At 55.0% G+C, this 24,539-nt stretch overlaps 1 protein-coding gene across 2 annotated transcripts in view; it reads left to right on the top strand.

Annotated features, from left to right (window-relative positions):
* The first annotated feature begins 1,611 nt into the window (after nucleotides 1–1,611).
* The window catches only part of SLC29A3 (solute carrier family 29 member 3), a 38,262-nt gene continuing 15,334 nt past the window's right edge, over nucleotides 1,612–24,539 (top strand). Inside the window, exons 1-3 of one of the 2 annotated variants that reach the window (XM_045569217.1) lie at nucleotides 1,612–1,685; nucleotides 4,827–5,125; nucleotides 23,843–23,925. In XM_045569217.1, the coding sequence (XP_045425173.1) occupies nucleotide 1,685; nucleotides 4,827–5,125; nucleotides 23,843–23,925 (383 nt within the window). In that variant the 5' untranslated portion in view covers nucleotides 1,612–1,684. The remainder of the gene's footprint in view (nucleotides 1,686–4,826; nucleotides 5,126–23,842; nucleotides 23,926–24,539) is intronic. The other variant, XM_045569219.1, reaches the window with a different exon arrangement.

Here is a 24,539-nt window from a genome sequence, read left to right as displayed (position 1 = left end):
ATAAGGATAATGTTTTTGTTATCATGTCACTGAAGTGCCTGCAGGGAAGAGATGTGCTCAAGGTCACTCAGCTGGCCAGGGGGAGAGGTAGACTCAGGGCTCAGGGCTCTGACTCCCACTTTCTCATGCTCTGCCTGTTTGCCACATGGCGTGGAAGAAACAGACTTGGCTCTGGGGTCTGCCACCCCATCACTGCCAGCTGTGTGCTGTGAAAAGCCACTTTACCTCTTTGAGCCTCGGTTTACTCATCTGTAAAATGGGGACAACAGTCCCATTTCACTGGATTGTGGGAATCGAATGAGAGAAGATTCATGAAAATGCTTTTTATATTTGAGGATGTTTTTTCAAATATAAAGAAGGCTAAAATTAAGGCCTGAAAAATAAACTACCACATATAAAACACCACATTTTGGGGATGGGGGAGTTCTTCCTTGGACGTGAAGGAAATTTGCAGTGAGGGCCTGGCGTGGATCTCCTCATTTAATTCCCTCAATAGCCCTAAGTGGACCCTGGGTTTCAGAGAGGTTTAGTAGTTTTACCACTATCCCTCAGCTTACAAGTGTGGAGCCAAGATTCACACGGGGAGAGGTGGTGGGGGGAGCACCCAGGGGCTTCAGGCCCCCTCCTCTCCTGGGCTGGAGGGCTGACAATTCAGGCTGCTGTTCCCTAAACTTGCCTGCTGGGGGAGCTCGTTACATAGATCTATTTTGGAGCCCCAGCTCGAACCCACTGAATAACGACTGCGTTCACTCATCAAGTATGTATTGAACATTTATCATGTGCCCAGCGCTGAGTGAGAAAGAACAAGCAGGGTAGCTGAAGTCCCCCGCAGGGAGCGGCATTGTGGAGAGGCCTGGAAACTGGGTGTGAGCCCCGGGCCTTTCGTGATCAGGCCCGTGTTTGCGGGATGCTGGTGATAAGACGAGATGCGGTGGGATCCAGCGGGACGCTCCGACAACCCGTCCACACTACCACGGGCACGGCCTCGAGGGGCCCGGCGGCGCCTCTGAGCCCTGGGGTGGCCACTGCAAGGACCAGGACCGATGGCCGTAGTACTGCCTGCCCTGCCGGGTCATCCCGATGCCTGCCGCTTGGGCCAGGCAGGACCAGGGGTCAGGAAGGTTCGCGCTTTCTTACCGAGAGCACACACCCAGGGGCCCGAGCGCAGGGTGCAAGTTCTGGGTCTCCTGAAAATAGCCGCCTGGCCTGGGAGGCCCGGCTCAGCCTGGGGGCGAGCCCTGCTCCACCGCTAGAGAAGGGGATCAGGGAGCCATGGGGACTGCATTGGGAGGGGCGCCTCTACAGGGGCCTGGGGGCGAGCTGAGAGCTCCTCGGGCTCCTGGGGCGCACGCAGGCTGCGGGAGCTGGAGGGGAGGGCTGAGCCACTCCTGGGTGGAGAAGCGGCGGCCCGGCTTCACCGCGCACTCCACCGCAGGCGCGGGGGCCTCCCTTTCCCCACCTGTGAAATGGGCGCATGCTGCCCCCGCCCAGCGCAAGGCGGGGAGGTGACTTCGGCGCTCAAGGGGAAGACAAAAGGCGACCAGCGAGCTAGCGGAGCGGGAAGCGCGGCCGGGGCGGGGCGGGCCGGGGCGGGCCGGGGGAGGAGCCGGGCCTGCGGGCCGCCGAGCCCGAGTGGCAGTGGCCGTGCGCCCGGAGGCAGCGGCGGCGGCGGCGCGGCGGCGACAGTAAGTGCGGGCTCTCCCGGCTCCGGCTGCCCCCTGCCCTGGGCTCCCAGCGGCTCCTTCCCGGGCCCCTCGGGGCTTCCGCGGGAGCCGCAGGACCCCAGCCCCGCCAGGGCGCCTCGGGGTGGCGCTTCTCGCAGTGTGCCTCTCCAGCGTCCCTCCTCCCCGGCCTGCTCTCTACCTGCCTCTTGCTGGGTCTCCACCTTCTCCCCCAGATTCTCTCCCCTCCTCCCTGAGACGGGACCTCACCTCTTGGATGTGGGGGCCTGAGTATGTTCAAGTCAGCCCAAAGTATCCGGAGGGTGGCTGACTCAGTTGGTCCACATTAGGAAGCCCCAGGCTGGGGGTGTCTGGCCTCTGGGTGATGCCCTGTGCTTCCCAGCTGTGCTTTCCGTAGGTTAGCTTCACCGGCTCCCTACTCCCATTTCACAGATGGGGACATCGAGGCACAGAGTGGAGACTGACTTAGCCAGAGTCAGAAACCTCTTGGAACCAGCACCCAGGCTTCCCCGGCCACATGGTGTTTTGCAGTGGCCTCAGAGCCCACTAGTTTCTGTCTCTTTGTGCGGGGGTGCCCCTTGCTCCGTGTCACCCAGGGAGGGAGCTGGACCAAGCCTATGGCCGAGGACCACACGCCAGGCCACAGCCAGCTGTCTTGGGAAAGCTTGAGCTCTTCCTTGCCTTTCTTTTTCTTTCTTTTTTTAATCCAAAATCCAGCAGCTAGCTTTTATAAAGACTAATAAGACTTTGCTCACTCCAGTGCCCTGGCCTGTGACCCGGGTTAGAGAAAATTCCTGGCTCCTTCTTCGGAAGCTCAGTCAAGGCTGAATGGTTCTCAACAAATAGATGCCAAGAGCTGAGAAGGGGCCCTGGCCGAGTGTGGTCCTGAGTGACCCAGGGGTTGGCCCCTACAGCCACCCCCCATAGCTGGAGCCTCTGGGAAGAACCACTTGCCAGTTCTGGGTTGTCCTGTATGGGTCATAATTATGATTTACATTTTTAAACGCTAATTTTATAAGTGTGTGTGTGTGTGTGTGTGTGTGTGCACGTGCTGTCTGGTTAGCTTGTGAACACTGGTCTCCGCGTGGATGGAGGCTGGGAACGGAGTTTAAAATAGACTTGCTGACTGGATGCTCTGGGCTTGGGCATCCGGCAGCCTCCCGCCTGCTGGCTCCGGGGTACGTCCCGCCCTGGTGGGCAGGATGTCCTGGTCGTACGGAGTCCACTCATTCAGCAAACATTGACAGGGAGCCCTACACTGCTGCCTTTGCCTCTGCCCACGGCTCACTGGCTTCCAGGCCTGCAGGAAGGGTATCTGTGCTTGGAACCAGCAGACGCGGGTTCACACTCCCAGCTGGTCCGCCGAGGAGTCGGGCAAGGGCCCCAGACTGCTTAGCTGTGTAATTTCACTCTTGCTATCTGGTAGCTCTGTGACCTTGGGCGAGTTACCCAACCTTTCTGAACCTCAGACCCCTCATCTTGAAATGGGTCATAGAGTAGTACCTAACATATTAGGCTGTGGTCAGGCTCAAGTCCGACCTACGCCAACCACAGACCTTGGCATGTTTAGTACTGGACTTAATTTTAGTTATTGGGGGATTCTTTCTATTTGAATGTGGGACAAAGCAAGGCCTCAGTCTTTCCATCTGAAAAAAGGGGCCAATAATTTCTGCCCTATCTAATGCCAAGGGATGCTACCAGGTTCTCCTGAGATAGTAGATAAGGTTCTGCACCCATATGAGGGTGTGTTCCCATCCTATCAGGAAGAAAGGTCCCACTGTTGAGTAAGGCTCAGCCTCCTATAGGAGCCGAGATGCATTTATTTGTTGATTTATTGGGTAGGGAGGAAGCTACTGCAGAAGTGACTCCGGAGTATCCCATCCTCAGCATTATGGAAATATTTCCCATTTATCAAGCTGCTGCCATACCCCAGGTGCTATCTGGAGCATGGAAGTAGGCATGCTACCTCGCAGCCAAATTCAGCAGTCAGCCAGCCAGGTGACAAGCCCAGGATGCCGGGGAAGATGCTGACGTTTGTTCAACAGCTGCTACCAGGTCGGGCATTGCCAGCCAGTGCCTTTGCATAACCATTGTAAAAAGGCTTCCCTGGGTTTCCAAATGGGGAAATTGAGGCTCAGAAGCCTGGTAACTTTGCCCAAGGCCATGTAGGAAATAGTTGCTGGCAGCCCAGAGTCCTCAGTTTGTCTTAGGTGCCACCACGGATCGGGAGTGGCTGTCTCCGGGGGTGGGCCCCAGGCAGGACCTGCAAACCCAGGCTTGGCCAATTACCTAGCCCATGACCTTCCAGTCTTTGGACCTCTCTTTCCCCACAAGTGAAACAAGGGAATGGACAAATGAAACAAGGGAAAAGAGGCCCCATGCTGGGTTTGGAGACAACTCTAGACACCATCAGCTTTTTAAAAATTATTGTTTAATTTGGATGCTTTTATTTTTATTTATAATTTTAATTATCTTTGAACAGGTAATAAATTCACATGGTTCAAAACTTAGAAGGCACAGATGAGTACGCAGTGCAGTTCCCCCCATCCCAGGCTCCCACCTCAGAGGCAACCACTGTTAGAGATTTCTCACATATCCTTCCAGAGCTGTTCTGTGCACATACGAATACATATGTGTGTATAGATTCTCCCCTCCCCACTTTTTTTACATAAATAGTAGCATTTTTACACCCTATCCTGCTCCTTACTTTTTTTTACATAAAGTTGAAAAGAGCTTAGAGGTCATTCTTGGCCCATCAAAAGTCCTAATTCCTTTTCCTATGGCTGCATAGAAATTTGAATGCCTTTAGACCACGTCTGCCGCCCGGATTGACTGCCACAGGCCCCACTATAACACAATGTTTTACACCCAGCCTATCCCTCACTTGTATGCTGCCTCCATTGCTATTTCCTGGTACAGGTGACCTCTGGGTCACTTATAGTTCTGACATCCTGTCCTTCAAGTCTTATTTTTGTCTTTCTCTCTGATCCTTAAAAATGATGCTCTCCAACCAGTCTTTGGTGACTTAGTGGACCCCAGGGTGTAGAGGTATAGTCATTTTGTAGGATAGGTGAGTCCCCAGCTGTCCTCAGCCTCAGTTTCAGCTCACCTGCCCTGTCTCTGTTTCCCTCCCTGCTCCAATAGTGGCCATTGTCCCTGAGGATGACTTTCATCACAGTTCAAACTCCACCTACAGAAGCGCAAGCAGCTCTCTCGGAGCTGAGCAGGAGGCCCTGCTCGGGAGGCAGCAGGACTGCCTGCCCCCTGGCCTGCAGAGGCCTGAGGACCGCTTCAACGCCACCTACATCATCTTCTTCAGCCTGGGCGTTGGCACCCTATTGCCATGGAGCTTCTTCATCACTGCCAAGGAGTACTGGATGTTCAAACTCAGCAATTCCTCCAACCCAGCTACAGGGAAGGACTCTGAGGGCTCAGACATCCTGGTAAGGGCATGTTTCTCCCTCAAAGCAGGTGGGAGCAAGCAGCCCGGGTGGGCTGTACTTGGGTGCACCATCCCAGGGAGGTTTGCAGCATGCTGAGAATATGGTGTGGATTAGGAAGCTGTGTGGAGCATAGTAGAAAGAACTCCATTCAGTTCTAAGTGCTTTGAGTTGTGTATGAGGCCTCCTGCCTCTCGTGCCAGGGGAGGATGGGGACGGATGAGTCACAATCCCAGCCTTCATATTGCTTACTATTTAACATGGGAAGAAGACACAAATGATGGTTCTGTGCAGCGTAGTGTGGTAAACTCAAGAATCCAGAGTCCATGCCTCCAGGGGTTTAAAGGTGTGGATTTAATACTATTAAGTTTAGCTGTGAGTTATAGAAAATCCTGAAAGAGTAGTAGCTGAAACAAGGTGGAAGTTCATTTTTCTCCCTCATTTAAGTCCCGTAGGGCCTGCCAGGGCTGGTATAATGGTCTATGGTGTCAGGAACCCAGTTGCTTCCCACATGTGGCTTTTACATCCAAGGCCACCTCACAGTCCAAGATAGCTGTCGGAGCTCCAGCCATTACATCAGTGGGCAGAAGAGAGGAAGGAAAGGCCTGTCACCTAAGAACACTTCCTGGAAGTACCGCACATTGCTCTGCCTACATTTCATTGGTCAGAACTCAGTCATGTGACCACATCAGTGGCAAAGGAGGCTGGGAAATGGGGTCTTTCCATGTAGTTTTCTCCCAGAGAGCCACATGCCGGCTAAAATGCGAGGTTCTGTAGTTACGGCAGACTGGGGAACATAAATTCTTGGGGATAAGTAGTGTGGTCACCAGGGGAGAGGTTGCCGTGACTCAAAGTGGGTAGATTTGAAGAATGTGGAGGAGACATTCCAGCTGGAAGAAAAAGACTGGGCAAAGGCAGAATGGGAGGGAAGTTCAGGTGTGTGTGTGGCACAGTGAAGCCTCTGGTTTTGCTGCGTGTGAGGCACAAGTAAGAGAGAAATAAGGTTTGAGATCATAGCCAGGCCTTGAAGTCATTGCCTGGGCCTCGAATGTCAGGGTGAGGAGCCTGAACTGTGTGTGGTTGACAGACTGCTCCGTTTGCAGAGTGACTTTTCCAAGGTGGGGGTGGCGGGGGAAGAGTGTTAAAGAGAACGTTATTCTGACACTTGTTAAAACAGTAAGGGGCAAACACTGTTTAAGAGGCATTGTAGGCCGGGCGCGGTGGCTCACGCCTGTAATCCTAGCTCTGGGAGGCCGAGGTGGGTGGATCGCTCGAGGTCAGGAGTTCGAGACCAGCCTGAGCAAGAGTGAGACCCCCGTCTCTACCAAAAATAGAAAGAAATTATCTGGCCAACTAAAAATATATATACAAAAAAATTAGCCGGGCATGGTGGCTCATGCCTGTAGTCCCAGCTACTCGGGAGGCTGAGGCAGGAGGATCGCTTAAGCCCAGGAGTTTGAGGTTGCTGTGAGCTAGGCAGATGCCACGGCACTCTAGCCCGGGCAACAAAGTGAGACTCTGTCTCAAAAAAAAAAAAAAAAAGAGGCATTGTAGTAGGGGAGGAGATGGAGCTCAGCTCTGAATGGAGGAGAGGGGATTTACAGCCCAGGAGCAGGGTGGGGGTCAGTGGAGAGAAATTAGTAAGAGGCAGCTTCAGGGGCGGGGGTTCTTGCTGAACTGGCCTAACAGGATTCTTGCTGAAAGCAGGCCAAGGCCTCACTCAGTTTACTCATAAACAACATGGGTTTGACCTGTGCAAATTCACTTATATGCAGATGTTTTTCAACAAACAAGTATCAGAAATACAGTATTCAAGGGATGCAAAACCTGTGCCTATGGAGGGCCGACTTTTCATATATGTAGGTTCTGTGAGGCCGACTGCGGGACTTGAGTATGCTCAGGTTTTGGTATATGCGGGGGGTCCTGGAGCCAGTCCCCCATGTATACGAGGGAGGACTGTACGTCAAAGGTGGGGGACAAGGAACTTGATCAGATGTCAAGGGTGGGGGATTCTGGCTAATCTGACTTAGCAGGATTCTTTGCTAAGACTGGGTTGGGCAGGCTGCAGACAGGCTGGGAGGGGTCGGGGCCAAGGTCGAGGCCTTGCTGAGAAGAGGGCTCAGAGGAGCCTGACTGAAGTTTTGTTCAAGGAGAGTCTTTGTCAGGAGCCTCAGTTTCTCTAGCTGACCCAGGATGGGGTGTTGCCCGCCACCCTGGCTGTGCCCCTCTTCTCCAGGGTTGCCTCAGGGACAAGCAGTGAGTGTGCTAGCAGACCTTGCTCTACTCCTCACGTGGCCCAGGAGGTGGCTCACCATTGATTCCCTGGAAAGCGCCTTGGACATCCTGGCCTAACCCCAGGGATCTCTCCTCAATTTTGTGTGTATGAGTCAGACACACCGAATGAGGCATCTCTATTGCCTGTCTCCAGGACTCTACTGTGGCTACACATGTGAACCACCCAGGGAGCTTCTTAAAAATTACCAATCCAGGCTGGGCTTCCCAGCACTTTGGGAGGCCGAGGTGGGAGGATCACTTAAGCCCAGGAGTTTGAGGCTGCAGTGAGCTGTGATTGTGCCACTGCACTCCAGCCTGGGCAACAGAGCAAGATCCTGTCTCTAAAAAAAGAAAAAAATTAAAAATGCCATTCCAGACCACACCCCAAGGATTCTGATTGAATTAGTCTGAAGGGGGTGGGAGCATTGGTGGTTTTGACACCCTGTGAGGGCCTTCTCTGTTAACAGAGGAATTCGTAGATGCCTCCAGGGGCCACAGCAGTGGAGTGCAAACCATTTCTGTAGCTGAAGAAGTACCATAGGAATGTAGTGTAGTAGCTGAGAGCCTTGCTACTCAAGGGGTGGTCTTTGGACCAGTGGCATCCCCCGGATCTGCATGTTACCAAGACCCTCAGGTGTCTGGCAGGCACGGTCGAGTTTGGGCACCACCGTCCAGGTGCTCTACAAACACTATTATTGTAAGTATCATTTGAGGGATGGGGCCCACGCTGCTAAGCACATGCGGACCTGTGTATTTCCAGAGGCTCTGGCTTAGCTGGGGTGCTTTATGATCCACCTTTATTTACCAGTGACTCAAGCGTCCCAGCTTTCTGCTGGCCTCTGTAAATCACCCAGCCCATTGGGCCTCCTCCAGAAGATCCCTGCCTGTCTCGGCCAGCGCGTGTGCACCTGTCCACCTCCTCTGTCCACCGCCTGGGCCCGGGGGCAGGCTGCCGCGGGAGGGAGGGAGGCTCAGGCCCGTCCCTGGGAGCCGTGAGCTGCTCCCCCTGCAAGGCCATCCCTTCCCAGCTGCAGGCACTTAGCATTCCAGGCCCTGCTGCAATGCTTTATTGCCTCTCCGAGTGCTGGCAGGTGCGGATGTAGTACCTGCGGCTGCCCGGAGCTCCTGGCTCTTGGCATCGGAGATGAGAGACCTGTCACCCCTCGATTCATGGGCTGGGTTTGGGAAACAAGCGTGCTGGGGCGTTTCTGCATTTTGCGGGCCATTTTTCTTTGCCTCATTCCTCATTCCTGCCACCCGCCTCCCCAGCTCTTTCCCCCTCTTCCTGGCTTCCCCGGGAGAGGTGGCTGGTCTGCCCTGTCACCTGAGGGCAGCTTTGGGGGAAGGAGGGGAAGAGTCTCGGATGGGTCTGTCTCTAGTCACTACCTGCGACTCAATTAGCTGCGGGTCTGGGTGTTTAGTTCTTTTCTGTTCTTTCCTTTTAATGTTTTCCAGGGATGGATACCATTTGTTGGGGAGTTTGACCCAGTAGCAATGTTTACCTGGACACCTCCCCCCCAAATTATGTCACTTTCAAGGTCGTTCCCTTCTACCTGGACACATTTTGGGATGGTTTGGAAAGCATCCTGCCTGTCGTGCCCTCTCATCTCTGTTCTCTGGAATAGGAACCTTAAATAAAGCCACCACAGGTCTGTTGGCCCAGGGCCCAAAACTTAGAGCACGAATGGGGAAGAGTTGATATGAAAAGATGGTGCAGGGGAGCCACAACAGCCGCCAGTTCCTGAGCCGACTCTGAGCCCGCCAGGGTGGCAGGCGGTGCTGACACATTGTCTCTCATTAACCCTGCAAGGCAGGTCTTAGTAAACCTCTTCTTCAGTCAAAAAGCCAGAGGCTCAGAAAGGTTAAGTAACCTGCCAAAATCACACAGCGGGAAGGGTTACAGAGAACTTCACAGGGAATTGAGGTGGATAGATGATTACTGATTACAAAATTGGAAACATTCTCAGAGAGTGGTGTGTAGGCGACTGTCCTGAAGACCGGGCCGCCCCACATCCTGACTCCACAAACACCAGCTTCCTTCCTATGGAGAGCCTGCCGTTAGTCTGGCCTCCTTTTCTAGCCTGAAAGCTCAGACGTTGGCTGCGGGGGAGATGCTACTCTTGGCATTTTCCTTGCGTTGTCCCATTTAGCCCCCCAGCACCCCCGTAAGGCAGGAACTGTTATCATCCACCGCAACAGGTGAGGATGCCTCCCCCATTAGTAAATACAGCTCTCTTACTGTACATCCCTAGATGTGCTCCCAGAATGTAGTAGCACATAATAAATATTTTTTGCATTAGTTATCGTATGGCTCCATAGCCCAATCCAAGTGATGGCATGGCTCTGCAAGGAAACAGAAGAAGATCTAGGGGTCACAGTGGCTGCCATGAAAGGAATTCTGCTCTTTCAGGTGGCCTGGCACAGATATGAAGTGAGGTTCCTGCTGTAGGGAAGGAAGCCAGGTTAGCCTGGTTCAGCAAGTGGGTGGCCTGGGCATCCCCTCCCCTAATTTACAACCCATTGGTCCTGGCCCAATCCCTCCACCCTCCAAAGAAGCAGGATAACTTGGGAGCTGTCCTGCACACTGGGATCACCTGCCCCACTACGCAGTTCTAATTCAGTCCAAGAAGGGGCCTGGGCACAAGCATTTTAAGTTCTCCAGATGAGGCTAAGGTGCAGACAGGTAAGAGCCAAGTAAAAGGTTACCACATCAGGGGTAAAAGCAGCTGTTCTCTGCCTCAACCAAAGCAAATGTTAAACAGGCTTAGGCTACATCATGATAGCCTTAGGTGAGCCTTCTGGAAGAACTTCCTGCAGTGCAAGTCGTCAAACCTGGCAGTTGAGGGAAGTTTCATCCTTGTAGGGTTAGGGCAGGAAGTCCAAGGAATTGGCCTAGTCCAGCTCAGAGAGTGGGGGGCTCCTCACGGGACCTTACAAACATAGGTACGTGGCTAAAGGGCTTGGCGCTCATACATGCTGTCGCTTGAGCGGGTGCCTTCCCCCAGCCTGCAGTCCTGCCTCGGCCAGTGATGGCCCCTGGGGGCCTTCGCCCTCCCTCTGGGTAAATGCTGCCCTTTGCCGGGCCTGGGGAGCCAAGGGGAGGTGGTTAGGGGATTGGAGGGCTCCGTAGCTGCCTTCTTCTTCCTTCCCACTTCCCAGGCTCCTGGAAAAGGAGCAGCAGGGCCAGCTGGGCCTCAAGGTGGACGTCTTAGTACCTTGTGTGGCACAAAGCAAGAGCAAGTCAGCCATGAGAGCATAAGAGAGGCAGTCCAGGCCTCTGCTCCTCCGTGCTGCCGCGTCACAGCCCGGTCCTAGCCGGCCGGGTGACCTCTCTGTGCTGTATTGGGAGCCGAGGTACCTGCTCCAGGAGCTTTGAGAGTCAGGGGTCATCTGTTTCTTAAAAGCTCCATCCCTGGGAGAAAGCTGGGTCTGTTCTGTCTCACGGGACCACAGGGTAGTTGGGAGGAACTTGGATTTGGCAACAGAAGGACTCTAGTCCTGGCAGTGCCCTCCCCTGCTGTGTGGCTTGGGAGCAGGCTCTGTGGCCCTGAGTCCTCGGCCCGCAGACCCCCTGGCAGCATTCACGCAGCGCTGCAGGTGCGGGTAGGGAGGGAAGTCTGACAGTTACTGCACACCTCCTCCACGGCAGCTGCTGCACGAGGACGTCGCTGAACCCCAACATTCCCTGCCTTTACTAAGCTCTTACCATGTGCAGCCACTGTGCTCAGGGCACTGATGTGTTCATTAACTCAACAATATTTATTAATCAACCTACTGTGTGCCAGAGGCTTTATTTTCATGGTCTCTTTTGGTCCTTACTGTCGCCCAAAGGCATAGCTATTAATCTATTATACCCATTTTATTAATGGGTATTAATATATTATACCCATTTTATATCAAACCATGGCTGAAAAAGTTTGAGTCATTTACTCCCAGGTGCAAAGTCAGTGACAACTGGGACTCAGACCTGGGCCCTCTGAGCCCATGTTGTCCACGCTCTTAACCCCTGTGCTTTATGTCAGCGTTTTCAAACTTCTTTTGACCACGATCAATATTTCACCTGGCAAGACATCCGTGTCTATGATGGGAAAAAGTTCTCAGTGAAGCAGCACCTGCACTCAAAAAAAGAAAACCCCATCTGGATGCAGTTTTCAAGGAGGAGTGAGTGATCAATCAGCAGGGGCAGTGCTGGTTGCAAGCCATGTAGGGTGAAAATGGAGAGTTTGCCTTTGGGTTTGACCTTGTGCAGGTCCTTGGTGACCTTGGGGAACGGCACCATGGTTGCGGGGCAGAAGCTGGAGCAGAGGCTGTGAGAGAGCATGGCGGGGGCAGGGGGGAGAGGCAGTGGACACGACAAACCTAAGGGACTGTCTCAGGGAATTTTGCTTTAAATGGGAATAGGGCAATGAGGCAAGAGATGCAGGGAGCTGTGGTCAAGGAGGGTGAGAATTTTCTGTTCTTTTATTTTTACGATGGGAGAAAGAGCAGGCGGCTTGTGTGCTAAAGCGAGTGATCCAGCAGACAGCAGGAAATGGGTGAAGAGGAAGAGGGAGCCCAGGAGAGCGAGGTCCGTGAGCAGGCCAGAGGGCCCGTGTGCACCGAGGAGGCAGGTTCCAGAATAGGATGCAGACAGCGCACCTTTAGTGATAGAGAGGAAGGCAGCAAAAGATAAAGTAGAATAAAATAAAACTCCGGCTGTGACCCATCAAATGGATTTCATATCCTTTAATGGGCTGCAAGCTATAATTTGAAAAGCCCCACTCTGCCTGCTTGGCTCTAACCTCACAGCCATCCACGAGGATGCATCGTGTCCTCACTATGGAGCAGGAAAATGGAGACGCTAAGTGACGTGCTGGTGCCATGTCGATACTAGGACGAGTGGGGGCTGCATCCCAACATCAGAGTTCCTGGGGTGCTTGCCAAATGCCCAGATCCCCAGCCCCTGCCCTGCTGACTGCATCCCCCGAGGTGGCCCCGATGTGGCCAGCCGGCAAGGGAGCAGGTGTCCAGGACCCCCTCCGCGGCACCGGCTGCTGCTGGAGGAGCGTGCACCATTCTGGACATAGACCACCTTGGTGCTCACGTAGGCAGATCTTAGTGCCACTCAGATCTCACTCCCAGTGGAAAAGGTGTTTAGACTCCCTTTGGCAACCCACTTTTTAACAGCAGAATTCCAGAGAGTGGTGCTGGGTGAAACTCCCCTCCCCCCACCACAAAAGCCCATTAAGGCAGGATTTGGGGTGAGCTTTGTCACCCAGAGAAGGAGCTGGGGGTGGTCTGGGAGCCAGGCAGGATGGAAGGGGCCCGGGCGTCCTGCCACAGGGTGTGGACGAGTGGCTGCCAGTCGCTTGGGCTGGCATGGGTGGCTGCTCTAAACCATTTTTTAAAAATTAGAACCAAAAGTGAGTCATTTTTTTTTTTATTCCCTTGTCCACCCTCTGATTCTAACTGCACACCCAGCCAGCGTGCCTTTCCCAGTAAATATACCTGTGATGGCTTTTTCTTCTGTTTTTAACTCTTCCTGCATCCCTCCAAGGGGGAGAGAAAGCCCAGCTCGAAACGCTATGTCATGCCTTTGGTGGCCTTGGCTTCTCTGCTTATTTTCTCCCACGTGCTCGCGACTCCCCGGCCCCGCCCGCGCTGTGTTCCCTGGCCCTCCGGGCGGGCGACTGCCCCCTCCCTGCCTTCGATTTCATTTCTTCCTAAACGCATCCTTAGAATCCAGAGGCGATTTCCTCGACAAATTAGAAGCTGCCTTGGACCTTAGGTGTCCAAGCGTTTGTTTAACGTGATTGACTGATCACCATGAGTACCCAGAGAGCAGAGCCCACGTTAGAGTCTCCACTGAGAAGCCCAGCGCCTTCGCTGCGGGTCAGTCTGGGACGGGTCCCTTGCTGGCCTCCCGCGGGTCCTCGCTGGCTGTGTGTGTCTGTGCAGCCTGCGGTTTCAGCCCACGAGCACCTCCAAAGGGAAGCAGCCTCCCCAAGGCGAAAACGGCACGTTGTTGAGGAAGTGCCTGCTGGGGCTGAGGACTCCTCTTCCTGGTGGTCCCCAGGGTTTCTTCTGCAGAGAGTGGCTGGAGCACCCCCAGACCACCTCCTCATTTTTGCCATGTCACAGGGCATGGCCCTTGTCCCTGGTTGTCAGTCTTGTGCTGCTGATGCATGGGGATCTTCAGGGGCTACAGAAACTGTCAGGCGAGGGCTGTGCGTTTAGGTGGGGAGTTTTCTTGGAAGGCTTTCTTCCTCCTTTCCCCGGCCACGTGGCAGAGGTCAGGCTGCAAAAGAGGAAGGACAGGCTGGCCTGGGTTTCAGCAGGGATTGAGCCTCGAATCAGCTCATCCTCCGGGACCTCAGAGTCACTTGTGTGTGGGTTTCTGAGATTCCCTGTTTCTCTGGCCCTCCCTCTGTCTGAGCCTCCTCTGCCTATTCTGTCTCCAGCCTGAGCTTGCCCCAGGTTAGGGGCCTGGGGAAAGTTTGGCAAAGGAAGGGCGTGTGAGGGTTGAGAGAAATAATGTTTCCATTTTCTTTGCTCACCCTGCATGGCAGAAGGACCCTGGGACTCAAGAGAGCTGACTTCTGTTTCTGACTGTTTCATGCTTGCTGGGCGATTTGAGGCTCTGTTTCCTTCTTTAAGAAATGAGGAGATTAGACTGCGGAGATGGGGATAGCAAACTTTTTCTGCAAAGGGCCCCATAGTAAATATTTTAGGCCCCACAATCTGTTTGCTACTCAGCTCTACCCTTGACAATATGTGAACAAATGGGCGTGACCCCAGGGCAGGGTTCCAGCATTTACAAAAAGGCTGTGGGCAGGTTTGGCCCAAGGGCTGTCCTTTGCCTACCCCTGGTCTTGGGACACTCCCTTACGATCCCTTCCCGTGCTGATGTTCTGTGATCTGTTACAGAGGTACCTACCCTGCTTAATTTTTCTTCAAAGCACTTGTCACTGCTGGCGTGTTATCTGTTTGTTTATGCTGGCTGTCTCCTTGACTACACCAGCAGTTTCATGCAGGCAGGAACTTGAGCCAGATCTCCCATGTCTAGAATATCTAGTGAGCTAAATGAAAGTTTGTAGAAGGATTCCCCCATGTCCATACGATCTGGAGAGCTAAGTGAGTATCTGCAGAAGGATGAATTCATCTCTAAGTGTGTGTGGAAAGGCTGTCATGTCCGTGCCAGGTGGGGTGGACGGGAGGAAGACCTGCCTCGCAGGATTGTATGCCGTGGTCCCGCATTCACGGGGTTTGGAATCTCACTGTGGAGTTTCCCATGGTGGAGTGGTTATTTTGCCCAGAATGCTCCAATCACACCAGAGCAGACTCACTCTCCCTGCCCGGTCAGCAGCATACGCTACCCAAGTGTGCCCTGTCCCTCTAATTCTCCCCGACACGGCCGTCACCCCAGCCTCAGCCTGTCCGGCCCCCGGGGCATCCCCTGCCATCCGTTCTCCATGGAGCCGCAGGGGCAATCTCTTTAAGACATAAGCAGATACAAGACATACCCAGTGTACCAGATAAAGGGGCCTGAGCTCTGGGGACAGAGGCCTGGCTTTAAGCTGTGTGACTTTGGGCAAGTTACCTGACCACTCTGAGCCTCAGTTTCCTCATCTGGAACATGAATCTCCCCTCAGAGGGGTGCATGAGGTAAAGAATGCTCAGAACAGCAGAGCATGAGGAGGAATGGCCCAGGAATGCGCGCTGGTACCAGGTTTCTCAGCTGCTTCGAGTCCTGCAGTGGCTCCCATTGCCCTCCGTCCACAGCCTGCCTGGGCCCCGGCCTCACATGCTACTCCTCCTCCCCATCCATACTCCACGCTCACCCCTGTGGCTGCTCGAACAAACCCAACTCATTCCTGCCTCAGGGCCAACAATATGCTGTTCCCTCCGTCCAGAATGCTTTTCCCCTCACACAGCTTATCCTGTGGGTCTCAGCCCAAACACCACCTGCTTTCAAGAGGCGTCTCTCACTACCCTTGCCAACATCAGTCTCCCCCATTAGGTTCTAGTTTAGCCAATTATTTGGTTTTACTTTTTATTGCATTTATCCTAACTGTCAGTGTTTCCTCCTTTCCCCCACTTGCTGTCAACTCATTTTTGGCCTCCGTCACTGGAGCGCTGGTGCCCCCAGCCCAGTGCACACTGGGCACACGCAGGTGCTCAGCTGTTAATTGTCCAATAAGTGACTGAGCGCTAGAAGGTCAACCGCCATTCACTTTTGGGTGAATAAATGAACGGATAAATAAACAGCCACTGCCACCTGCCCACCTCTCCGCTCAGTCCACCCACTCTGTGCCCAGCCCCGACGGTACCGTTTGCTGCTCAGCAGCCCCCCAGAGGTCCCTAGTCCCTTCTGAAATAAACCCCTCGTTAGCCTGCTGCCCAAGACCGTGCAGAGCCTCCCTCAGCTTCCCTCGCCTACACAAGCCCCATCGCCTAACAAAACTGGAGCCCCCAAGGTGTCCTGAAAGGGGGCCGGAAGGGGGGACGGTGCGCCAAGGTGCTGGGTGGGGGTGCTAGAGGCAGGGCTCCAGGGAGAAGAGGGCGCGGCAGCTGGACCCGCGAGGCAGATGAGGTGGCGCAAGGGTGGCCGGGCCCAGGGAGGAGCTTGAGCAAGGCGGGAGGGAGGTGGGAGCTGGGGGCACGGCTGGGCCCCCGGCTGGGCAGGGGGGGGCAGGAATGCGAGTCACAGTCAGGTGATGGGGAGATGGGGCCAGCAGATGGGATTGGCCTGGGGTGAGGGCGAAGGAGGAACCAAAGAAACTTTGCAGAGGGGCTGAGAACGGGAGGGGTGCGCATGGGGCCTTGGGAGGGGTTGCTGGGGGTCTTCCTTGAAGGCCTTTGATTTGGGACTGTGACAGAAGGCGGGGAGGAAACTAAGGATGGTGCTCAGGAGGCGCCTCAGGGTGGCAGAGCCAGAGGTGGACTGAGAAGATGGGGGTGGCTTTGGGACTCCAAGGAGGGGCACGCTGGGGGGTGGTGTGTGAGTTTCTCGTGGCTGCGTAACCAAGTACCGCAGACTAGGGGGCTAAAGAGCAAGGCTCGAGGGAAGAATCTTCCTTGCTTCTTCCAGCCTCTGCGGGCTCCCAGCCATCCGTGTGGCATCCCTTGGCTTGTGGCAGCATCACCGCAGTCTCTGCCTCCGTCTGGGTGTGGCCTTCTCCTCTTATACGGGCACCGGTCCTTGCATTTAGGGTTCATCCTACTCCAGTATGATCCCATCTTAGTTAATTATATCTGCAAAGACCCTGTTTCCAAGTAAGGTCACACTCTGAGGTCTGGGTAGGCATGAATCCAGCCCACTATAGGCGGGGTGGCGTGCAGCATCAGGAGTGTGAGGAGGAGGACCAGGCTTTGCTTGTGGGCAGGCTGCAAGCAGGCCCCTGGGGACCCTTTGAGGAAACGTTTCCCCAGGGCAGCGAGCGGGGAGAGGGGAGGCCCGGCAGTGTGGACGAAGTTTTCAGGAAGTCTGGAGTGAAGGAAAGGAGGGGCCCTGTGGCTGGAGGAAGCAGAGTCAGGACGGTTTTGGTTTTTTTAGCCAAAGGGAAACCTAAAAGAGCCTCTTGGCCATCAGAGAAGGAGCCACCAGCAGTGAAGGAGAGAGAGGAAATGCAGGCAGGAAAGGAGTCTCCTCCAAGTCAGCTCAGGCTGGAGGAAGAGCCCTGCTCAGGGAGGGGAGAGTTCTGCTCTAGAAAGTCACACAGGGGAGGGAAAGTGGAGAAGCTCATTCCAGAAGACTCGGAACTTTGCTTATTTTCTGGCAGAGATTCCAAAGGAGGTATGAGAAAGGATCGAGGTGGGAGGGCCTCCAAGGCTCAGAGAGCAAGAAGCACAGCGGCCCCCGTGAGCCGAGGCCAGGGCACGGAGGGCCGGTGTGGGAGCTGCATGCAAAGGTCTGATGGGGGCTCCCCATCCCTAGGGTGGCTGCAGTGGCTTAGTGTGTCTGGTCAGCATTTTTCCAGGGCTTACCTATGTGATTCCGACCACGGCCTTCTTCTGTCCTCAGGCCCCTGGCCACCCCCGCCCAGCCTAGGATCTCCCTGGCCCCTGCTCCCTGCCCAGCCAGCCCTCCCAGCCAACCATTCCCGGAGCCACACACTCAGTAATTCTCCTGGGCCAGTGCCCCAAACACAGGGCCTTGGAACCCACAGAAAGGACACCAGCCCCACTCCTTATGGGGACACCTGCCCTCTCTGCTCACCTCCCAACCTGCTCAGGAATGATTTTAGCTGATGCCCAGGGTGAGGGCACCTTCCCTGCAACGTCCCAGGCCACGGAACTTGTCGATCTGAAGGCAGCGAGTTTGCAGTGGCAAACTATTCTTGGCTCAAGCCTGCTCGCTGCTGCCAATTTCATGCCCCTGTGATCCAGGTAACGCTCTGCTGCCTTGAGCTGCCACCCCCAGGCTTGAATCGCTTTTCCTCGCCCCGCAGGAGCCCAGCTGCCTCTGCCGCCACGTCCTGGAGGTGGGGGCTGCGCCGAGCTGCCTCGCAGAAGCCGCTCGATGCACGGGCTTCGGGTCTGCCGCAGCTCGTGACTAATTTGCTGCGCTTATTTCAAAGTGCCCAAATGGCATTCAGGGGAGAGGAAGCTTAACCAGGGCCTGCCAGAGATAAACGGGCTCATTTCGGAGCCTCCCTGCCTGAAGAAACCTCTTTACCTGGACTCTGAGCCCAGAATTAAATTCTTCCAGAAGAGATGCTTAGCACGGAGCCTCTCAGCGTGGCGGAGGAGAGAAAATGTTCCCCGTCGTAAAATGGGCCTCACATCTGGCCAGCTGGCTCCGGTGGGTTTTTAAATTGTGTTTGAAGAGTGTTTCCCCCCTTTCCTGGTGTTCACAAACTGGGCCAGAGTGTAGCAGATGAAAATGAGTTTCCTTGTCGCCGTCATGAGTGGCTCAAGTGCCCCAAGCCCAGGCCGGAAGTGCCTTGTCCATACTGACCTGGCTTCTGGGGGGCAGCTGGTGCCTGGCACCCCTGGGCCAGGGCCTGTCCACAGGCTGGGTTATGAGCCCCACCCCCACCCCGGCTTGCACAGCCGGGACAGAGGCTGGGAAGCCTGCCCGGTGCGTCCTGACCACACTGCCCTCTCCCACCGGTCTGCGCTCAGCTGCCGACCACGTCCCTCCATTTCGGGTGGCTGGCAGGTGGGGGCTTCTTTCTTAATGTGTTTTTTCTTTTTAACACTACTTCAATCCCTGGGCCCGGGGAAATGCCCTGGGGGATGGGCGGTGGGGGTTGAGAGAAGAGATAGCCCTTCTGCACCGCCCACCCTGAAAGAAACGCGTCTCTCGTTGATGGAACCTCAGATCCCAAGAGCTGGTACCTGCTTGCTTTTACGAAGGCACGGGGGCTGCCAGTCCCGGCCACTGGGGCATCCTGATGACACGCTGCGGCCCCAGTGAGTGTTTGGGCTGGTGTGTTTCACCTTTGTAGAGTGATGATAAATATATCTCCACCTGGCCCCTGCCCCACCCTGCGTCCCAAGGTCCTGGCACCAGCATTGCCCAGGTGTGTGCCTCTGAGATTAGCCTCAGGCTGCTTCTCTGTAAAATGGGAGCGATTCCGGCTGTGGTGAGAGCACGTGGGCTGGGGTCTGTGCAGGCCACGTGTAAGCGGCTTTGCTCCTGGTCACAGTTAACTAGCATTCTGCAAGGCTTTTTCCTCCCTGGGTTACCTGACGTGATGACCTCTGATGTTACTGCCACTGGGGGCTGGGGCCTTGCAAGGTGCAGGGGGAGATAGCGGGAGCTCCGGGGAGACAGTGCAGCTCTGGGAGATCAGATCAGACATTCAAGGGGCAGAGCTTTTCCTCTGTGCCTCAGCGCTGGGCCTTGCCCCACACGGGTTAGAGAACTCAGAGTGGTGATTGACAGGCCTCTCTCGTTAGCACCCTGGGGGACGGGCGCCTTGGCCGCCTGAGGTTCCCCCAGCCCTCGCCACCTCTCCCCCAGTCACATCCCAGTCACATGCGTTGGGTGAGGTTAGTTTCAGCTCAGCAGATTCCTGTTTGTGTTGAGGAAAGGCTCAGAGGTCGGTTGCAGCAAGTGGACTTGAGTTGGCGTCCTCGGTGGCAAAGAAGCATCCCCGTGTGCCTGTGCGCGTGCTGTTGCCTCCTGTTGGCACGCCCGTCTCTCTCCACCTGCGTGTCTGTCTGACACACTCCCCCGATCCGTCCAGCTGTCCTCCTCCCGTCCTCCCAGCACACCGCGTATCTGCTGTGCCCAGCTCCGGGTTCGCACCCGACTCCCAAGGGCACGCAGGTGCCACAGCTTCTCCGTCATACCTGCCCAGCTGCCAGCACAGCGCTGGCACACACGGGCCTGCCACGGGATTACCAGCCGGCCTCAGGGTCTCCTGCCTGGGGCCCGCCTGCTGGAGCAGGGAAACCTGCATGGGGAGGCGTCATCGGCTCGTAGCACCTCTGCCCTGCATCTGCATCCCCCTGCCTTCCTGCCAGATCACCCACAGTCTTTAACCTGCGGATCTGTAAGGCCCAAACTGACCCCCAGGGCCTGCGGGTTTTCAACAGGCTACGCACACGGCTATTGCACAGCTCTGAGGGGCACCATGTAAATCATAGCCCACAGGCACGGTGTCCCCGGGGTTGTGGGAAGCACAGCCTCTGCTGTCGCATACCGTGGCCCCAGTGCTGTCTCCCGCACAGTCCTTCATCCCTCCACTCCTCCGTGGCTGCAGCTGCCTTTGGGGTCCACCTGTTCACCTCTAAACATGGAGATAATTTCAGGGAACCTGCTGGGACAAAGAGCCTTTTGGGGGAGCTCTCAGGAATCAGGCCCAAGTGGAGGTGAACTCTGTGTAAATGATTCCAAAACATTGATTCCGTGCAAGCCACCCGTTAACCACATGGACATTATGGGTTGCTTTGGAGGGGGCAGTACTGTTACCATCCTAGTCACAAATGTGTTCAAAGGTTCTCACATTTCCTTAAGCAAAATGGGAGAAGGTCGCCCCAGCACCCCGTGGAAGCCAAGGAGATGAACCCAGGAGGGAAGTGCCAGCTGCAGGGCTGCAACGTGCACAGTCAGGAGTGGAAGGCGGGACCTTCGCTGCAGGGTCCTGTGCAGTAGCCCATCAGGGAAGCAAGAAGGGGGGAAGAGGGAAGCAAGGCAGGGGTGGAGACAGCAAATTCAGGAGCTACCCCATGACTGAGCTGGCCACGCCTTGCAACAAAACACATGTGGGACATCTCCAGGGAAGCCACATGGAGCCACCACATTTCAGAGCAGTCCCACAGGGACAGGAAAGGCAAGCGGTTTGTCTGTTGGCTCCTTCCACCTCCTGCCTCTCATGGGTCAAAGTCCACCTCGTGGGGCTTTGACCGCCCCCCCTTCCAGGAGTGTGACCTGACCCTTCTCACAAGTGCTGGTGCAGCCGGCAGTGCGTAGGCCCAGGGGTCTGGTGGCAGTGGCTTTATGACAGGGAGTCACCGGAGGGGCAGGGTGAACAGGTCTGGAGTGACACGTAAACTAAATCCAGTTTCCTGAAATCAGCACATGTTGGTGAGGAAGGGCTGGGGGACTGATGTGACCATCGAGCGTAGCCTCTGTCCCCAAGTGGACAAGCACACTGGTCTTTGTGTCCGGCAGGAAGTGGTGTCAGCTGTCCCTGCTTTTATCGAGGAGCTGATTGTAAGTTGAAACAGGAAGGCTGCAATATTCAGCACAACCCTGATGAGTAGGAATCCAGCTACCTGAAACCCGTCTGTTTTGGCGTAACAAAATACTACAAACTTAGTGGCTTAAAACAACAGACATTTACTGTCACAGTTCCTGGGGAGCAGGAATCTGGGCACACTTTGGCTGCGTCTTCTGCTTAAATTCTCACAAGGGTGTCATCTGAGATTCAGTTGGAGAAGGACTCCTTCCATGCTCACTCGGGTCGGGTTGTTGGCAGAATCGAGTTCCTTGTGGTCTAGGCCTGAGAGCTTTGGCTTCTTGCTGGGTGTTGGCAGGAGAACATCTTTGGTGACTTGGGGTCAACACGGCCACTTGCCTCCTCTGAGCCAGCAAGGGAGAAAAAGAGTCCAGCAGGGTGGCAGCTGCGGCCTTACATTATATGACATGGTCATGTTCACCTGTCACCTTTGCTCTGTTGTCTCGGTCGGAGCAGTCACAGGTCCCGCACACACACGGGGTAAGAGCACAGGGGACAGAGATAGTGGAGCAACTCAGAGTCTGCCCTACCACACCCCACTTCACTAGAACTTCCTCACAGGCAAAAGCAGCCAGTAATTGAATAACCCGCCATGTGTTTATATCAGGAATTAAGTTTTGTTTTTGTTAAATTCCACAGGCGGTGCTGAGGCAGCCCACGCCACGGCTCCTCGTCTGTGCGGATAGGACGGCCCAGCCCCGAGTCCCTTCCCCCACTGCACGTTCTCTGTAAGGCAGAGACATGGCCCAGTCAACAGAAAGGGACCCAGTTGTCAATATTCAAAAAGCTTTTCAACATTAAAAAACACGTTTTTCTGCTTACATATCAACGCACCAGAGCATCCAGTTACCTGGAAAATCCTCACTCCTGGAACATGCAGGGGGCCTGAGCCGGCTCAAAGAAACAAAAACAGAGATCCCTTGTCCTTTGTGACGGCCAGTCACAGATTGAGCGACCGCTGAAGGAAGGGGCCTTACTGGGGCCTTGGGCTGGGGTGGTCTCTCCCTGAGGGCCTCTCTCCTCTGCTCCTCCCGCCCCCGAGCCCACCCACTCATAGAGGCCCAGCCACTGTGGCAAGGTGTAGTTGACGCCCCAGAGCAGGCCAGGCTCTGCTGAGCCTGTCAAGGCAGGAACAATGAGGCTCACCTCATGGCGGGAGGCTATTTCTAAGGCTCATGGTTGATGGGCCACACTAGCTGCGATTATCATTTTAATTGCAAGGCCACCATGGCCTTCTATTCAGGGTGCAGATTTCAAAGACCACAAAACACTCTGCAGGCTTAAAAGGGGACAGTAGAATGGCCTGTGCCTCAGACTAAAAGGGGCCCAATATGACATCTTTCTTTCTTGGCCTCTAGGTTGCAATCACACTCTGCCAGAAAGGAGAACTCTGACCCTCCCTTTCAAGGTCAGACTCACATCCCACCTCCTCTGGGACCTTCCCCAAACCCGTCTCATTCCCCTTCTCTCAAGCACCTAGCCTCCCCTCCCCCCACCCCATTCGTGCCCCAACCTGGAACCTCCCGCAGGTCCTTTCTCAGGTTTGGCAAACAGCACGGGATTCTCACCTTCAGGTTCCATCTTACCCTCCCGGTGGGCCACGCTGTGTTCCGCACGGGCAGGAGCCACACCACGCTCGGTGGGTTCTTTGGACTTTGCCAAGTGCTTTGCACTCATCCTTCTTTGTGCTTGGCACGTTTGTACTCAAAATGTTTCCTCGGTTAACTTTCTTAAGCTATCCAGAGTGGGAGACTCACACAGCTTCTTTTTTTTTTTTTTGCTTGTTTATTTAGGGTTAAACAATATAATTTATATAAAGTCCTTGTATTTGGTACATGGTAAATGCTGAATACACACAGGCTATTATTGTCACAGCTTAGAACCTGTCATTACCCACCTGGGGTTCATGGTTTGCCTGTGAACAATGACCAAAGCCAAGAGACATCAGCCCTTTCCAGCGCTGTGCTGTGTTTTGAAGACGGGTATATCAAGGGACACTGCACACATAGTACAGCCCATCTCGTGAGTGGACGTTCTCCGAGTTTTGACGTGCACAGCTGCCACGCCGCCGCTTTCACTGTGAGTTCCAGAACATTATAATCAGGAAAGTCTTTACCCTTCAGTGGTCCCGTGCGCTCTCTCTCATATCCCTGAGCTGCTGCTGGGAAAACGCCCTTTTTCCCGCATTCCGGCCCGGTCCAGGAGCTGTTTCCCAAGATGGCTTTGACCTTCTGTAGCAGCTCTATCGAGAGAGCAAATCCAGAGTCAGAACAAAGTTTCCCTCTAGGGAGCAGCGCCTGGTGCATATCTAAGAGGTTTTACTTGGTTGCAAGAACGTGAGAATATGGTTGGGTCATAAAAAAACCCGTGTGGGTAATCCCGCACTTGGGCAGTGGGCCAAGAAGGCTGATCGGCAGGAGCTTTTCTTCTTTTTCTTCTCAGACACATGCTGGGTCCTGCCCCGTTGCCTCAGTCTGTGGGAGGCAGCGTGAGCTGCAGGGCATCAGGGCTCACTGTGGACAGGGACGATGTCCTTATGTCGCAGCAGTTAGTACAACTGACATCGACAGCTGTTTGTTGAGTGACTGAGTGAGTGGTCTTAGGTTGGAGATGGGGTGGGACCGTGTCGTCCTGTGGTGGGCTTACTCACGGCTCCTAGGTATCTGAAGACAGCAGGGAGAAGCCCCCCTGAGAGGGGCCCTATCTCTGCTCTGGGGTGGGCCCTCGCCTCCATCCGGGTGACCTCGGCAGCCTCTCGCTTGTGTGCTTCCAGAACTACTTTGAGAGCTACCTTGCCGTCGCCTCCACTGTGCCCTCCGTGCTGTGCCTCCTGGCCAACTTCCTGCTGGTCAACAGGTAGGCCGCCCTCCTCTACGGCCCCCCCCTCGCCCCTTGCCTCCGAGATGCCCCCTCATCCACACCTGCCTTCTCTCTGCCTGCTTTGATGGTGGCCACCAAAGTAGGAGGCAGACAGCTCAGACTTGTCCACGAAGATTGAGAGGGGAGACCAGCTGCCTGGGGACATTGCTGTGACATCGTGGCAGCAGCCAGTGGGAGGTGTGTGGGGATCCAGAGGACTTCGTCGCTCTTCTTCTCAGGGAGCCTGTCTCAGTGGCTGCAAGGCCTGTGGCCCCGAATGGTGGCCTACTGTTCAGTGCTAAGCTGGTAACACCAGCTGGTGTGTCAGCCACTCACAAAGGAGGTCAAGGGGGATTTCTGACGTTGCACTGAGGAGGGCTAGGAGAGGCTCCATCTGGATGCACCGTGGAAGGAGTTACTTAGGAGCTAGCCAGGCGAATTAGCATGACCCCAGACCCCATTGGGTGACTGTTGCTGGTCCTTCTTGATTTGAGTTTATATGGACAACAGTCCTAGCCCCTTTGCCTGCACTTCCCCTACGCTGCTGCTGAGTGGTAACAGCTGTGGTTATGTGATGGTCCAGAAACCTGACCTCTCCTGGGCATGGCCTA

Source organism: Lemur catta, chromosome 14 (genome assembly GCF_020740605.2).
Source record: "Lemur catta isolate mLemCat1 chromosome 14, mLemCat1.pri, whole genome shotgun sequence".
NCBI classification, from domain to species: Eukaryota; Metazoa; Chordata; class Mammalia; order Primates; family Lemuridae; genus Lemur; species Lemur catta.
Note: the sequence above shows the minus strand (reverse complement) of the source record. Positions and strands in the feature narration are given on the sequence as shown.